Below are 18,569 nucleotides of genomic sequence, written 5' to 3'. Positions count from 1 at the left end.
CAGTTTGAGTTCAGTTTCAGGTCATTTTTATGCATTTCCAGTTAGTAGGTTTAGTGATTCACCTTTAACTTTTTTCAGTTAGTTGCCAATGCAACATTTAACTTCTTTTTTTTCCGCATTATTTCAATTAACAAAAATATTTTTTATTATTTTTAGTTTTACTAGAACTTTAACAATAACAACCCTGGTCCATACTGCTACAGAAATCTAAAAGTGCTACAGTCCATGTTCCAAATCTGGAAATGTGAAAGAGCTCTATTTAGAAACAGTCGTTTTTTTTTTTTACATTTGTTTTTGTTCTATTCGAGGCAAAGAAATGACACGCTTCATCTTTAATGAGCAGCTCACATTACAATGCTCCATTTTAGTTTTATGAAAGCAAAGTCATGTCTCGCTTATTTGAATATCCAGGTTCAGATTTATTTGCATAGTGCTCACATTACCTACAGCTACAAAAGAAGCATATAACAACAAATAACAGCACACAGTTTGTGAGGTTACTGCAGATTGTCAGGTCTCACCAGGTGCTCTCCAGACACTTTGCGGATGCCCACCATCCTGACAGCATCAGGGGGAACAGGCTGGTTGATGAACGCAGGGTCCATGAACGCACAGGGGCTGGGAGGCGGAGTCTCGTAGCTTTTGGAAGCTACAGAGTCATGTGTTTCAAGCAAAGACTGTAGACAAAAAAACAGGTATTGAGGGAAACCACTTTAAAAATCTATAGGAAACACAATTGAAGATATTGCTCTAGACTAAATCTCTGGACCTGAAAGTGAGGCTCTTTGAGGATGCAGACGAGCTCATGCGCCGCCTGACTGTGAGATGTGAGGGTGGTGAGGTCTCTCAGGATGTCCTGCACTAACTCCAAATTATTGTCCCTCACCGCCTCCAGCTTTGGCTCTTCGTAGTGCTCTCGAGACTGCACACACACAACACATTAAAAGTTCTTTAATATGAAGAAAATGTGAGGTCCGAACATGAGGGTGGGTAGATGATGACGGAATTTAGGTAAATTACATGTTAAGGTGAGATTCGATTGGACTGACCAAATTTAGACATGATGGATGCTTTCTGCCACTGTTGTGAATACTTTTATAACACATCAGACATTGTATAGCACCAAAAGGAGCTAAGCTACTAACTTTACTATATTTTGCTGTAGTGACAGTGGCTGTCAAAGCTATGGAAGCTTGTTTCCACCACAAAATCAAACCAAATGTAAGATAATTTTGACTTTTTTTCTCATAATTGCAAGTTTACATCTCTGAGATATAAACTCACAATTACGAATTATAAAGCCAGAATTGCGGGATACTTTTTCAAAATTGTGAGATATAAACTTGCAATTATGAGAAAAAAAGTCCGTATTTTTCCCCCTCAGAATTGGACTTTATAACTCAAGAATTTTGAAAAAAAGAAGTCAGAATTGTAAGAAAAAAATGGCAGAATTGCGAGAAAAAAAGTATATAATTTTTTTTCTTTTTCCCGGAATTGCAAGTTTATATCTCACAATTCAGACATTGTAAATCGCAATTGCCTGTTTATATCTCACATTTTCATTTTTCATAAATGGATCAAATATGATAACTATCTACAGACAGAGACCCAACTCTTAATTAAAGAAAAGCCTCATGTTGACAAATGGACATCAAGTTAAGAAATTGGGTGGCTCACCACTGGACTCTCCATGATTCCTTTCAGAAAGATGAGGTCCAGGTCATTGGCTGTGGTGGAACTGGTGCTGTCGCTCAAGGTGTCCAGAAGACTCAGCATTGCTGAGGACAGGAAGACAAAAATGATTCAGGCCATTTCATAACTGTTTTCAATGGTTTATTAGAACCATTGGCAGTCTATGCCATTGCCCCATTGGTGTCTAAGGTTCAGGCTGATAAAGTCTGCTGCAAATGCTGCCCGTTTGTACATAAATCTGGATTAAGTTTGAGGGGACACTCAAACTACAGTTTAAAGTCACCATAAAATAAAAATGGACAATTCTTGATTTCTTATGGAATATTGAAGTACTATTATTATAAATGATTTATCAGTACACTAATACATTTCTTATCGTCTGAGAAGCCGTTTCACTCGGATATATGTTACAACAGGGAAGAAAAGACTATTGCAACTTTCGTTTCTTGCCGACTTTAGGAGTGTGCACACAAATGACAAACACTTCTGGAGACAAATTGTAGCAACCACAAAATGCATGAATAAAACATGATATTGAGATAATTATATTTATTTCAGAAGAACTCCCCTATACACTGTTCAAATGAGAAACATGTCAATGGGAAATAGATGTATTTCCCACTGATCAAAGACAAAGTTCTTTCTCTTCAGTGCGCAACTCATTATTTAAACAAGCCTCATTAAAAGCATCTAACATCATGTTCCAGGGCAGATCAGAGAGACAGCAGATGATTTATAGTCTTCTATGAGTCATTTTGCTAAAATAATGTTTATAGATTGCTTGAATAGCCATAATTATTTATCCATTGAAGTCCTAGTTTGTACATAGATGCTAAAAAAAAAGACATGTTTCTTTTCATACTTGAGAAGCACTGAAACAGCCATGAGAGAAGATCAATGCAATGGAGAACCATCAAAGCTGAATCTCCTCATACTCAAACAGAGTTTATTTTAATAAAAAAAAATTGTTTCTAGAGAGATCCACGAGACCCTCATGGTTGATCTGCACCAGACTTTTTAAATAAGAAACAGACCTGGACTGCAAGCAAGCCAGTCAAGCACATTTCTTCTACAGTGTAGTGTGTCTAGAAACCACTCTGTTGTAGCATGTGCAGAATGAGGCCTGGCATTGTCTTGCTTACCAGGAAAGATGCCATCTTGATATATGTCAGTATATGTTTCTGTACAATCCCAATATATCCCTCCACATAAATGGTACCTTCACACATATGCAAGTCACCCATGCTGTTTGCACTGATGCACCCCCATACCATGACAGATGTTTGCCCTGTACCTGTCGCTGATGAAAGTGTGGATGGTGTCTTTCGTCTTAGAGACTGAGAACTCATGGTTGTGGCTATATTTAACACAGCAGCATGACGGTTTCTCATGCAATGCTGTCTGAGCACATTCAACAGAGGTTTCCTGCCTTGCCCTACACTTTTATCTTGCCTGTGTCCCAACTTTTATGGAGTGTGTTGGAGCCATCAAAATCAAAATTTGTTTATATTTGCAAAAATACAATTAATTTGGTCAGTAAAAACATTAAAAAAAATATATATATATTTATACATTTGTATTTTTCTCAAGAGGTTTAAGAGAATTAAATAATCACAGATTATATTGCGTTTTACAAAATGTCCCAACTTTTCTGGAATTGGGGTATAAAAGCCAACTTTTAATGTCTTTATAATATCACGCTTTACTCACACAGTATAAATGAGTCTTTATACAATTTATGGTTGGTGTTCCTCACAAGGGGATTATCATATTTGGGTCCTTGGTATAATATATACCTACAATTCAAATCTTAAAAGTAGATTTTTTAATACTATAGAAACAAACCACCACTTAAGTCTACTTAAAGAGAGTGCACTTTCATGACTGTTAATTAACACACTTAAGTGCACTTTGTAATAATGTCAAATTACATATAAAGATGTACCTGAATCCAACATGTAATAGGTAATAAAAAAAAAAAGCTCTCAAAAGTTCAGCTAATTGCATTTCATATAAAACTAAACTATGATACATTTTCATTTAATTGCAATTAACATGCAATTAAGTGTCTGAAACCAATACATTCAGTTTGCATTGAGTATACTCTTGTAAAGTATATCCTTTCCCTACTAAGCACTCTTTTTTAAAGTATGCTAAAGTGTACTTCTTTTTCACAGCAAATGACTAGTGTTTGGAACAGAGTTTGTGATCTGGGTTCTAATGAGATAGAAATCCAAAGCAGCTTAAGGAGTTTTGCTAAAACTCTATACCACTCCTTTCTCTTTTAGATTATTTTGTTGTTGTTGTTGTTGTTGTTGTCCATGAGCAAAGAGGATTAGGTTGCATATTCTGAGAGAGTAACAACCACTGAGATTAATGCGTACGCTAAAGGAGAGCCCTCTCCAGGTATTATAGACCTCTTTGCTATAATTTATACCACAGCTCTGTAATGTAAATCTCTATGGAAACACATCCTACTGGTGTGTCTCTGAGCAGAAGGGTCAAGCTCATTACTAGCTTAATGTCGACATCCTGCCGAGACTTACTGACATTTAAGCTGAAAGGACACACCAAAGAAATACACACATTTATTGAGTCTGAGCCCTGAGATTTTTAAGCTATGCTTGATTATAATTCTAAAACATGTTTTATGGAGAGGTGTATGGAACGTATACGTGACTAACTTGTGCAAATTTACCTGTAGGACATGCCTTGATGTTCAACAAGAATCTGTCACTGTATACTGTCACAATATGTCTTTCTCACGCTGCAGCACTGGTTAAATTCAGGTCTCTGAAATTCTGCAATGCTTATCTATATGTAAGAGCTACATTACTGCTGTTTATTTTCCCAACTCAGAACTAAGCGTTTGGCTTCTGACTCATTTCCATTCCACCACTCCTTCAGAAATGGAGAAAGCCTGTAGTATTTAGTTTCCACACCAGTACAACAGTCATTTCCTGGAACGATTAACCTTCCTTTACACTCATACTGCATGAAGCCTGGCTGACAAGACAAATTAGGTTACAATTTGGCATACTGTGTCATCAAATTCTGTTTCTTCATTTATTTAACTGAATCATCGACTTTTTTTTAAATGTCAAATTTTGCCACTGTTTTTACTTTATGCCGTTTTTGCTTTCATTTAGAGGGACATTTTGTCACGTGGAGCTCAAACTTGAGACTAATTGTGTCTCCTAATAATATTCATCCAGCACAGTTACAATCAATTAAATTCATAGAGATGGCCATGTATTTAAAAATACAGCCATTCAATGTTATTCGATGTCTCAATATTTATGTATTTGCTCTTAAATACCTTCATAAACACGTACAGTCAGTAAAAAAGACATTGTTGCCAATTTGATTTGCTTTCATATATATATATATATATATATATATATATATATATATATATATATATATATAATGTCACGTGTCAGTGTTTGTTTGTATTTTCGTAAGTCACATGTCTTCCTTTGTTCTGTTTTCCCGCCACTCATCTGTTTCCTTGGTAACCCTTATTAGTTCATCTGTCACACCTGTTTACCTCGTTAGTCTTGTCAGCTGTGTCTCGTTTTCCTGATCTGTTTACCCATGTACTTAAGCCCTGTGTTTTGCCTTGTTTATCGTCTTATCTCTGTCCTATTAAGTGTGTCTGTGCCATATTGTTAGTAAAAGTTTGCATTGGAACTTTTTCCGCTCTTCTTCTGCCTGCATCACACCGTGATATATAATATATATATATATATATATATATATATATATATATATATAAATTGCATTAATGATTTATATACTTTTTTTTAAATAAATGTTTGTGTATAAAAGTCACTTAAACCTCCAACTCATTTCTGCAAGTGATCTATTAAATGCAATCTGTTCATTCCCTAGAGCCCAAATTATTACTCACATTTATTCCTCTTCTCATTTACTTGAATAAAAATGCCTCAACCTAATTTCTAATTACATATTTCCAAACCTCTCATGGGGTTTAATCTTGATCATTTCTTAGCTTTAATGCTTTTTGTCTTATCTTTTACTAGTGATCTCATATTGGTTTGTGCGTTTGGTACTGTACACACTCACTCATAACAGTGGCTATACTTAAAAAAAATAAATAAATAAAAACTCTTACAATTAAAAGGCCCCCAAAAATGTATTTACTAATACTAAAAGACAAAATTAGGGCCCTGACATAACTGAAAAGTCAATTTTACACTTTTACCAGCCCTCCAAAAAGGATCACTGGCTAAATATCTGCAATAACAGTGAAAATATTTCAGTCCAACTCTATATTAAGTGTCTATAACTACTGTACTAATAACATTTAAATTGAACATTTAATTCAATGCACTTATTGCGTACATACATGTTTTTACATTGTACTTACATTTAAAAATGCCTGCATATAATAACAAATCTTTAATTGGTTTCTGTATTTACATCAATAAATAGGCTACAGTGTTGACCCTTCAACCCACCCTTAGTTTTAGTGACTTAATGGAATTGTCTTGATAACTTGGGAAAACGGGCAGTGGATTTCTTGTTAGAGTGGCGTGACGTGAAGGCCAAGTATGGTAACCCATACTCGGGGTTACCTTAGTTGCTCAAGGGCACCTCAGTGGTGGGTATTGAGGGTGGAAGAGAGCACTGTTTATTCACTCCCCCACCTACATTTTTCCTGCTGGTATTGAGAATTGAACTGGCAACCTTTGGGTTACAAGTCTGATGCTTTGCGTCAGTAAGTATTGTAAGTTGTAAGTGTTAAAAATAAATGTTGAAATTAAGTGTTATTTTATGGGGTTTTTTAGTGAAGGGAAAGACCTTTTTGCTGTTATTTTTAATAACTTGCTTGTTTAATGTTTGTAAGTTTTTGTTAGTTTCATTCAAAGTTGTCAGAACTCAAAAAAATAAATGCAAAGTGTTGTGTTCATTTTTTGTTGTTGAGCCAACTGTAACCGCAACTGAGCCATGTATAATTGCGATTCTTTTATGATCTACTTACGATACCAGATGTATATCTGATCCACAGAAACTAATATTGTCAGGAAATGAAGCATGTAATAAAAAAATATTCTAATATCTCCCTTTTCTGATATGAAAGGGTTTAAGTATGCAAAAACGTCTGGAGAATACGGCATTATATGTAAAAGTATAAAGGTTCAGTCATCTGAAATATTTTTGTACATGAATACCCTACTTTGCCTGATCATGCATCATTACAACTATCATTATTTGTTTTTATTTTTCCTCATTTATAAATCACTTAATAAAAGCATGGACGAAATGAAAAAAATGTAAAGTAAGGCCCAGTTCACACTAGTCTCGCGTAGTCATACCTTCGGAATGACGGCATTGGCCAAGAGGACGTCTGACCGTCATGTAAAGCAATTAATCACAGTTCATCCTGTAAATCCAGTTTAGTTCATCCTGATAAGTACGTTTGTCACAGTTGTAAACATGACGTCTTTTTTCTTCTATGAGGGGGTTTGGCGTCACAGCGGCTTTGTGTCCAGGAGGACCGTTAAATAACACAACACACACATCTACCGGAAACCCTGTAGAATTCAACCAGTCAGATGACATTTCATCTGATGTGAAATCACATACATCCCCAGAACAACTGATCAAATCTCCTTCGCTCCATCTGCGATCCCACTGTTGTGAATTTGAATCTTTGAGTTCCTAGATGCAGTCTGTCATTATTACACCCAAAAGTCCCTCTACTGATTTCTCAACAGCTTGACACATCACACCTAGAATATTAAGAGGCTCATCTTGTTGGCCTTTCAAAAATGTTGATAGGAAATGTCAGCCCACCTATTCATGCAATATACCCAGCCGGCCTACAGGTGTGTTAGCACGTGATTGAATGTAATCATGCATAATTCAACAGGCAGATTGAATATTCATGAGGCTGATGCTGCTTACTGTGTTTGGGAAGGACACGTTGTCAATATGTTGTCAACCATTTCAAGTGTCACTGGAATTTTAATTCAGAATAAAAAGTTGTGTCTAACGACGAAACTCCGTATAAATATGAGAAAACTGCATTTTTTATGAAAAGATGCAATGGAATGTATTCCACTCATAAATTACTGTATATTGAACCTCAGAGAAAGGGAGAGAGAGAGAGAGGAAATGTGGAAATACAGGACTCAGACTCATTCTCTCCAGGCAGCGATAACAAACACAGGATGTGCTCTCAAGCACAAAGCTAATTGGACACTAGTTTGTCACTTCTCTTTCAATGCACCCCTCCCTGTCTCTCCTTTCCACACACACACACACACACACACAGTCTGCTCTAGAGAGGAATGACATTTTTTTTATGACAATTTATATGAAGCCTGTATGAATAAGAGTATTAATAATTCATTAATAAGGTCTTAGATTTTACACTATTCAATAGTATCGTGCGTTATAGCACTATAAAACACATGAAATGTGCTGCTGATCACTGTTAACATGATGCCAAACATGTATAATGTTACATTCTTTATAGCCTTAGTACATTTTCATGTTCCCATCCAGTATTGATGTTTTGGATAAAATCTTATATTGGCAAATGTAAAAGATCAGAAATCATATTAGTTATTTTTTTATTGGACATACTGGTTCTACAAGATAAATTACACACAATTATATCCCATGCGAACTTTGACACATTGAGTCATGTTGCTAAATAAGGACTAAAGACATCAACCTGCAAGAGGTGGTTTCATTTTCGTAGGGAAAAGCAACACAAGCATACTGTGAATTGATTTGATTATTTCTGTGGCGTTTTGTAGTATTAGCTGGTTTATTTCATTCTAAAACAACCCACTGTATATCAAATATCAAGTTGACACCCTCACTTAATTTAATGTGTTAGTCCTTTACTAAACAACTGCTTACATAAGCTTTTGCATCTTGTCTTGTTTTACCTTATTGGCAATGAGTAAATAATTAAGTATTATAATGTATCAGAAGTTGTGGAAATAAATATAATAGATTGCATTATGTATGCCTTTAAAATACAAAATATATACAGCAATAAATGCACTACTATTTACGATTATTTATATTATTCATAATTATGGTTAGTGATTTGAACAAACTCCTAACCCTATTAAATGTACGTAACTGTAATCAAACGAACAATTAATTTGACCTGATAGAATAATAATACCATGAATGGGAAAATATAATCACTATGATAGCAATTATAAAAAGATTTTTATTAGATTCATCTAACTTTTAAACATTTTAATTTAACACCAAAAGTGGTATGACTTGATCATGTTATCAACCACAATGAGGATATGACAACTCTCGATACCAGCATTTCATAGGCATTTCAATCAATTCATCCATTATTATAGTTGCATGTACAGTTATAACTGCAAAACCACAACAAAAACTAAAGTCCCTATTTATCCAGTGACACCACAGCATGCTTTTAAAGAGCTGAGCTGATCGTTTGTTCTCTGTGTCTTACCTCCTGGACCCTCTAGAGATCTGATCGATCCAATCTCCTCCAGGGACAATCTATAGAGACTTCCAGCCATAGTTCAAACCTCTTTTCCTGCCTTTAATTCACATGCGCTCCTTCCCTATGTTCTGTTCCTTCCCTTTTTTTCATCTCCTTGACGTCAGTATCAGTTACCAGAAAGCTCCCCAATCTCTCATTCTTCCTCTTGCTTGAACCTTCCTAGATATTTAATTTCTTGACTGTTCCCTCCCTGTCTGGTAACACCTCAGGCTTCCTTGTTTTTCCAGTTTTAGTCTTCTCTCTTCATCCCCCCTCCCTATAAAAGGTAGTTTGAGGCAGCATACACAACTGGGCGTCTTTGCATTCTGCCTCTTAATTTGCTTCTATCTGACTCTAACAGCACTGTTTCCAAATACACAGGTTGCCAGAAAATTTCAGCCTCCTCCCCATCACTCCCTAGCTGAAGACTGTGTCTGTCTCAATGCCTGACAGACCCACTGAGAAAGCTCAAAACTAAACGCAGAGACAGAAGAGGGAAAGACAGAATATAGAAGAACAGAGGAGGAAGACAAAATGACTAATGCGATCACGAACAAAGAGTGGAAATTCTCTGTAGGAAAGAAGAATTACTTAAGAGACCTCTATAAAAGCTAATCTCCTTAAATGTTTCTCCTATTAAATTACATAAGAGTAAATGGAGTCTTTTATTTAAGTCTCTTAGATCTCAGATGCTGTAGAATTTCAGATCTCAACAACATCTCAAACCCTGCCAATATGCGTCTGCAATCAGAGATCTCAATATTAACTTTTCAATGAAACATTTCTTGTGAGGTACCTCCAATATGATCTGAGCTATCATATCCACACTGAAAAATAAGTAAAATTTACTCAAATTACTCAAACGTGTTTTTTCATTCAGATGTTTCAAGATAATTTTACAGACAAAATTCAAATCCAAGTAACTAAGTAAAAGTGCTGCTATTTTTCTATTTTAGTGTCCCTACATTTCTTTTGTAGGTCTCCTACAATAGGTTTACAACATGCATACAAGGTATAAAAAATAAAAATACAGTGTCTGAAATGGTTTGATAAAGGATCCTGTTTCTCTAAACCCCTCTTTTCCGAGAGCATACTCAGCTCTGATTGGTCAGATGGCCCAGTCTATTGTGATTGGTCAACAGCTTACAGTGCATGTCGGAAATGAAACGCCCATTATTATATCTGAATTTCAGCTCCAGTGGCTTCCTCAGCACTTGTATATACGGTTATAAAAACTGTACCAATGAAGTCAGTTTTATCAAATCAATTCGAGCCCAAGTCCTTTGGAAGTGCATGCAAAGTGGATTTGCTTTCGCAGCGCAGAACAGCATCTGCTTGACATGTTGACCACATGAATCAAACTCTTCCAGGACTCAGCTACAAGTTGAGGACTGGTCAAAGCAGACATTATGGGCTTTGACATTATCACATGCTTGGCCATGATGCAGCGTGTGCACAACGCGCATACACTTTGCTTCTCTCATCTACACGCAACAGTTCCCATTTTTGCAAATCATACATAAGTACAAGGAAAAATATTACCAGAGGGAAATCATTGTGGTGTTCATGAAGATGTGAAAAAAATAGGCATAAATCTAGCTTACACATTTACCCAAATTATTATACGCCTGTTTAACCGAAGCTAATTTGGGTGGGTTTCTCCCATCCCCATACAATGTCACTTCTCTGTCTTTTATGGCCCTGATGAGAACGTCTGTCTCCTCGGCTGTGAACCGCTCCTGGCAAATCCGCCGTTATAATAGCAATCCGCCATGGAACAAGCGCACCACCTTTTAAAGGGAATGTGAGATGACACTCTGATTGGTTTATTGCACGTTACGCCAAAACCACACCTATGGGTAATGTAGCTACTTCAGACAAACCCATTTTAGATTTGCGTCGGGCGCAAGAGTCATTTATCCCGCCGGTATAATAGCAACAGTGCCCGAGATCCACCCACAAAGTTACTTGCGTTTCGCATTTGATACTTGCATTTCAGATTGTTAAAATAGGGCCCTAGGTGTGTTTTACTTGAAGCGGCACTGCACAGACCAATCTGTATATGACATCAAAGTCCTGAAAGAGCAATTCGAAAGCATACGGAACCGTCTACTCTCTAATTTCTCTAGCGGTACTTTGATGTCATACACCGATCGGTCTGAACAGTGCCGCATCAAGATGAACACACCTATTGTTTGCGGGCAGCCAATGAAGATTTTAGGAATTTAGCTGGTTTGTGCAGGAAGCAAGACTGGAATTACTGACGACTCATTTCATGCAGTTTAGAATCGGTTCTTTCTTCTTTAATCTTTGCAAACCTTTTTATCTCAGCCAAAATGACATATTTAAATGTTTTTTCCTTGAAAAATAATTCTTCATGCCTTAGCTTGAATGTAACTACTTTGAGATGACTGTAATACAGACATATAATCACTGTAATTCTAAAGCACAATGTTGCTACATCAGTAATTTCTTGTTCATTGTGAAGTCACAGTACGCTATTTATGTATTTAACTGCAATATATATTGTAGAAGTACTATTGTAAAAAATGATTCTACAAGTATAAGAACTAGTTTCTAATAAACACCCCAATTCAAGCAAATGTTTAGTGTACTGTTACTGTAAACATAACCTTGCAAACAGTAAATCTAAACCTTGCAATAAGGTAAAAAAAAAAAAAAAACGAGAATGCACATTTCTAATAACTGGCTGAAGGAGTCATGCTGTATAATACGTTAGTTGTCACGATGTTGGCAGCTAGTATTTGTGGCAAACTGGACCTCATTATGACAAGTATCAACTGAGGTGATATATCTAGAGCTAAACGAGGACTCTGGTTGACATGGACACTTCAGTAATGGCAATGAAAGCAGTTTCTTTAGTTGATCGGATGAAGGAAGAGCATGGGATGTTCACAAGTGCTCATTAGCTAAGTGGAAGGTTGATTAGGTTCTTTCCAGTGCATAGAAAAAAAGCCTTGCTAGTGCCAAGAACAGGCAACAAAAACGTTCTGACATCCCTTTTAATGAAGACCTTTGACAATCTTGTCCTAACCCACCTAAGAACCTATCAGCTAAAGGAATTCTGTCCAAGAACCATTTTGCCGTGCACTTCATTCAGTGAGTAATCGAGCTGGCCTTCTGGATCAGCATGTTTAGGTGCTTAGAATCTGCTGAAATAGCATTGCTCCCTCAGCACAATGCAGAAAAGCATGCTGGATACTAGAGACTGGTAACGCTACATGTTTAAAACCTGAGCAGCATTATAAAGTACAGCCCACTATATACATACTGACAGCCAAAACTTTGATTTAAAATCACCCGATTCACAGAGTATTAGTTGCACAGAATTAGTTTTTAGGAAATATGTAAATTAATTGTTGCTTCGGATGTTATCTCTAATGTTTATTTCAGGCAGGATTGGCAATATATAGAAATCATTATGATGGGTGTGTCTACTGCATAACACAAAATATATTTTATCTAAATAATTATGTATTAAATATTAAACATGAACATAGTGAATGCTGTATACTGGTGGTGGTTGAGGTTGAGACTCCCTGATATAGGAAATCCGCTATATAAATACCTCATTCATTCATTCGTTCATTCATTCATTCGTTCATTCATTCGTTCATTCATTCATTTATTCATATACCTGGGATTATTAGCAGAAACTGATTTGAATACAATAAACATTATAATAGAAGCCTCTATTACTATATTGTATTTGCAACAGTATAAAAGTTTCGAAATAAAACTTAACTTAAAGTCCATACGCAGTCAGCATTATTTCTCTCAAAAGTATGTTTTGTTTCCTGATGTCTTTTTTATTGACCAACATTCACTTCTTACTAGCATGACAGTTTGCATGGGAAGTGTTATTTGTATATATTGTTAAATTAAATTATTAATTTAATCAATGTTTAATTGTTATCTTAAATGATTTCAAATACATGCTGATGCTGTTAACGGAATCATTTTTGAATCATTTACAGTTACAGTATTTATAACACGATATAATCATAACCACAGTGAATGCACTTTTTGTATTCACGCTGGTTCCATGTTTACTTTTTTTTTTTAACACTTTATATTCTCATTTGTTAATGTATTAACTAACATCAACTAAAAGTGAGCAATATATTTAATTCATCTTGGTTAATGTTAGTTAATAAAAATACAATTTGTTGTTTATTAATGTTAGTTCACCATGAATTAAGTAATGTTAACAACATTTGATGATTATAAAAATGTATTAGTAAATGTTTAAATGAACATTAACTATAAAATTAATAAATATTTTAAATGAAGTATTGTTTATTCTTAGTTCATGTAAACAAATGTAGTTAACTATAAAACTTTATTGTAAAGTGTAAAAGAAAAGTTTGAATGAAATGACTGTCATGTGGTGTAATCATCAAGTAGTAACATATTTTCCCTATACCTTGATATGCATCTCAATCATTATTTCCCAAAAAGTTTTTACATATATTTTTCAAGGTAAAAAGTATTTTTCACAAAACTATTATTTAAAATGAAGTATTTGCGGAGCCACACCGAATGATATCTTACAACCTGAACCTTGTCATAAAATATCAAATGATCAGTTATCAGTGGAGAAAATAATTATAGGAAATTAAAATTAAAATTGCAAAATGCTTAATAAGGTTTTCTTTTTACTTTGACATTTTTTACTTTATGCCCTTAAAACATCCAAATAATATCCAAATAATTTTTAATTTAGAAATGTAAAAAAGCTAACCACAGATAAGGTGTATTCAAGCATTATATGAATTGCTTTTTAAGGTTAAGGTTAAGGCATACTTTATATTAATGTTTTTTTTTTTTTTATATATATATAAATTAGTAGATAAAACTAAAAACTGATGACAAACATCACTGACCAACTATTAGAGATGCTTCTTACCCCCAGTGCTTCTTCATGTTGTGCTGCTGAAGCACTCTAGCTTGTCCCTGTGGAATTTCTTCCACTATAAAAACAGTCTTTACCAAATGACTCATAAATCATGTTTTAGTATGTTTCCTTTAACCAATCATGTGAAGCGAACTTAGCCTCTATGCACTTCCAATGAGAGGATCTGGTGAGGCCTGGTGAGGCCTTCTACCTGATAACCAGATGGCTGGCTATCTAGTACCCGTATTTGGGAACTTGCCTTTAGGGAGGCCTAGTGAGGCCTACTACCTGGCAGCCAGTAAAGCTAGCTGTGCAGTTGCACATCCTTGGGACTTCGACCCTAGAGAGGCCTGATGAGGCCTACTACCTGCCTTCAGGGAGGCTTGGAGAGACCTACTACCTGATAGCTAGCTAAAAACTGGTTATTGCTATGAACCCTGATTCCGGGTGTCAGTCCCAGGGTGGCCTGCTAAGGCCTGCCAGTCTTGGGGCTCAGTCTCGGAGCAACCTATTAAACCCGTAGTCTGAAAGCTTTCTTTAGATTAGAAACTGATTGCCATGGTCGTAAGGTTGGGGACCGAGCTACATGGTGGCCTGATAAGGCCAAGTGCCTGACAGTGGTCAATCCTATTTGGTTGATCATAATCGGGGCTAGCCTCCAGAGTGGCGCACTGAAGCCAATTGTCTGATTGGCCAGCAAATTAACCATTGAGCACTCCATGATGGGGTTCAGGGTCAGGGATGCCTTGCTAAGGTCAATACCTGACCATCAACACCACTGTTTGTCAGCCAAATTCATACTGCCGGGGACTCGCTATCAGTTAGGCCTGGTTGGGCCTACTAGCTGATAGCCAATCTATTCTGCTACACATATACCATTGGGAACCATACTACACCAACACAAATATTGAGGCCACCCACAGGAGGCCTAATAAGGCTAGCTAGAGGGTCGCAGCTAAAATGTATGTCCCACAACGTAAGGACTCCCTTCCGGGGAGGCCTGTTTAAGGTCTACTATCCATCAGTGAGTCTGCTGCCCGAACTACTAAAGCTAACCACCTCAGGTAAGCTGGCCTACCGCGCCCTCTTGGGGGCTGCCCAGTCAAGGAGGCCTGCTGAGGCCTACTACCTACCGACTCAGCCTTTGTTGGCAGATAAGCTGTTTACACAGTGCCTTACAGCATCCTGGTACCTAATCACATTGCCCATGGCAGTGTACTCAGCAAAAAACGCAGCACCCTTTAAGAAAGGGGAGTACAACATACACCACTCTGCCTCAACGGAGGCCCCAGAGTCATGGGCATACCATCTGTACACATGGACGTCAGCTCATGGCAATGCTCTGGCTTCATGGAAGCGTACTTCGACAACCAAAAAGAAGTGAAGGTTAGAACTTTCCGCTCGACCCGAGCCAAAATGGTGCGAGGTAGGATAATACAGAACTGAAGTGAAGTACTCAGACCTACCCTGTATCACAGGGGAATACTACAACCTCACCCTGAGATTTAACAGGGTGCGGGCCCGCCAGCGGCTCTAGAGGTGACAGAATTTTATCTGCGCCCAGCCTAGGGGAGTGGGGCTTGCTTGTAAGCCACCCACCTACAACCAGACACTCGAGCAGTAGCTCAGCAAGGTGAGTGGAGCCTATTCTGGCGGCCCAAATCCATATGCTAGTTCTGCACGGCGGGGTGGGGCAGACAAAACCCAGTCTCTTCGTGAGGCGAAAGACGACCTAACCCTGCTCAAGAAAGACCCATTGTACCGGGGAGGCCTTATTGAGGCCTAACCCAGGGTTTTTATAAATCATGCCTTTGCACCAAGCTGCATTACTCTTCTTGCCCCAGAAGGTTTGAATTTGTTACCATTAGTCAACACATTAGGTATTAGGTACTAACAATGAATGAACAACAGTTATTACAACATTTATTAATCTAGGTCAGGGGTATTCAATTAAAGTTCTAAGAGTTCCGGTCTCTATATTTCCTTCCCAGCGGAGATTGAGAGAAGCAATGCGCACGGAATGGAAAGTTGCTTGAATTAAGCGATTCAAGAGGATATAGAGGCGAAAGATTATTACCTTAAACGAATATGAGAGCTTGTGGTGTGTACAGTAAAATGGCACAATTATGTCCCACAGTCCAGATGGAACCAAGCCAGGGCCCAGGTTCCACAATTTGAATACCACTGATCTAGGTTAATGAATTCATAAATACATAAACTGTTCATTTGTACAGCTTAAAAAAATTTATGCATACGTTCCCACCAAATGTGCGCGTAATAATCTGTTACAGCGGATCAAAAAACAAAAAACAAACACCTTCACAAAAAGGGCTTTTCTCTCTCTCACACTCTCTCCTAACAGCACAAAGGTCAGCTCCACACCACAGAGCGGCGACCTGCCACACGCAGCATCCCTGCCTCTGGCTGCCTGTCGGCATGCATGGGAGGCCATTCCAGGAGTATCAGATTGGGTCCTGGACACGATCAAACAAGACTACTTACTCCAGTTTGCTCAATGACCCGCTTCAAGGGTAAGGTTCGGACCGTCCGGTCTACAGTTAGAGACAGCAAGATGCATGTTTCTCAGTTCTCTCGCATGCGTCGTGGCGCTCTCGTGAACTCACGTCAGAGGCCCACACGGAAGAAAATGAATAGTTGAATAAAGTCGTTATTTTGGGGGTTTTTTGCGCACAAAAAAGTATTCTCACTTGATAAACTTAAGGTTGAGCCACTGTAGTCACTTGGACTATTTTAACAATGTCATTACTAACTTTCTGGACCGGCAGATGCAATTACAAAGCAGCCTATGAAGAAGTGAGACAGCTCTCAGATTTCATCAAAAATATCTTAATTTGTGTTCAGAAGATGAATGAAACTCTTACGGGGTTGGAACAACATGAGGGTGAGTAATTACTGACAGAATTGTAATTTTTGGGTGAAATAACCCTTTAAGGCCTTTCTGCCAGACCCGAGAGGCCACCACGTCATGGTCTGGTCGGAAAACATGATGGTGGTCGCCGGTGGACGCCTCCTCCTGTTGGCACAGCACAACCTCCGATCATGTGCCGGGCAGACTGAACCAGAGTGTGATCTCCTCTCCCAACGGCATGCTTTGCGGAGTCTACAATAAACAACATTGCGGAGACGAAAGCCCCATCTACAAGGCGCCATTATGCCCTTAAGTGGTCTCTCTTTTCCGACTGGTGCGCAGTCCGGAATCACGACCCTGTAACTTGTGATGTGGCATTAATCCTTTCCTTTCTACAGAAGCGGCTGGATGACGGGTGAACCCCATCCACGTTTAAGGTCTATTATGTCGTACCACGTCCCCATTGCTGGCCAGTCATTGGGTAGGAACGATCTGATCATTAAATTCCTTAAGGGAGCCCGAAGACTAAAACTGACTCACCCCCATAAGGTTCTGACTTGGGACCTGTCCGCCGTCCTCAGGTCCAAGGTCCCCGTTTGAGCTGATACAGTCAGCCAGATTATGGGCACTCTCGCTTAAAACCGCTTTTTTGCTAGTGCAGCATTGGTTAAGAGAGTTGGTAACCTGTAGGCACTTTCTATTAGCACATCCTGCTTTGAGTTTGGGCCAAATGACTGTAAGTTCATCCTTAAGCCAAGGCATGGTTATGTGCCTAAAGACCCCGATATACTCACGGTGAGGTACTTTTTCGTTCTTCGTTTAGGCGGAAAAACAAAGTTTGAAATATATGATGCGGTACACTGTTCGCAAACATCAGACCCCGGCCACTCTGCTGAGAGCGACGGTTAGAAGAATATGTAAATATGTGCTGCGCGCTTTCCTCTCAATAAACAAAATAAAACAACAAAATTGATAAAACAGCAAGCATTTTAATAAAGCATAAGAAAAACATCTGGATGTGGATGTTTGCACAAGCTCTTGCAATTCGGCACTCTAGTAAAGTCATGTCACTTTTATTTATATAATCACTTTATACAGTAGATTGCTTAAAATCAAGCAGCTTTACCATTTTAAACATAAAAAAACAGTGTCAGTGTTTCATTTCATCAGAACTACAACTTAATTTTCTACTAAGCAGCTCTCCAGTGTGTTCATGTTTTCACTTGCAGGTCACATCTGACCTTGACAGACTAAAGAGGAAAAATGAACCGGAAAAGATTTCCACGTGAAAGAGTCTCCGTGCACACCTACCTATTATGTAATCGCCAATGACCAAAGGTAGTACAAAAGTGTTTACCAGCCGTAGCGAACTTTTCCGGAAATTTTCACAGGTCATAACCCTGTTAGCTCTCCCTGACTCTGTGGACTAGCAGTTTTTGCACCTGCTGTGCCCGGTTCGGGCACTTAGAGTGTATATTCAGCGCTCCAGCCACTTTTGGCTATCAGAGCAGCTTTTTGTGTGCTTCGGAGGCTACACCAAAGGGCTGACGGTGACAAAGCACAGCCCTTTGGCA

The 18,569-nt window shown here is 38.0% G+C and overlaps 1 protein-coding gene across 5 annotated transcripts in view; it reads right to left on the bottom strand.

The window, feature by feature from the left end:
• The window catches only part of mpp2b (MAGUK p55 scaffold protein 2b), a 43,606-nt gene that overhangs the window by 10,312 nt on the left and 14,725 nt on the right, over positions 1 to 18,569 (bottom strand). For 4 of the 5 annotated variants that reach the window (XM_084435006.1, XM_084435008.1, XM_084435005.1 and 1 more), the window contains 3 exons: positions 1,678 to 1,778; positions 770 to 922; positions 522 to 677 (listed from right to left, as the gene is read on the bottom strand). In XM_084435006.1, the coding sequence (XP_084291132.1) occupies positions 522 to 677; positions 770 to 922; positions 1,678 to 1,778 (410 nt within the window). Of the gene's footprint in view, positions 1 to 521; positions 678 to 769; positions 923 to 1,677; positions 1,779 to 9,175; positions 9,311 to 18,569 lie in introns of those variants that run through there. The other variant, XM_084435009.1, reaches the window with a different exon arrangement.

Source organism: Rutilus rutilus, assembly GCF_951802725.1.
Source record: "Rutilus rutilus genome assembly, chromosome: 16".
Classification (NCBI taxonomy): Eukaryota; Metazoa; Chordata; class Actinopteri; order Cypriniformes; family Leuciscidae; genus Rutilus; species Rutilus rutilus.
The sequence above is the reverse complement of the archived record's forward strand: the minus strand, read 5'-3'. Positions and strand labels throughout refer to the sequence as shown.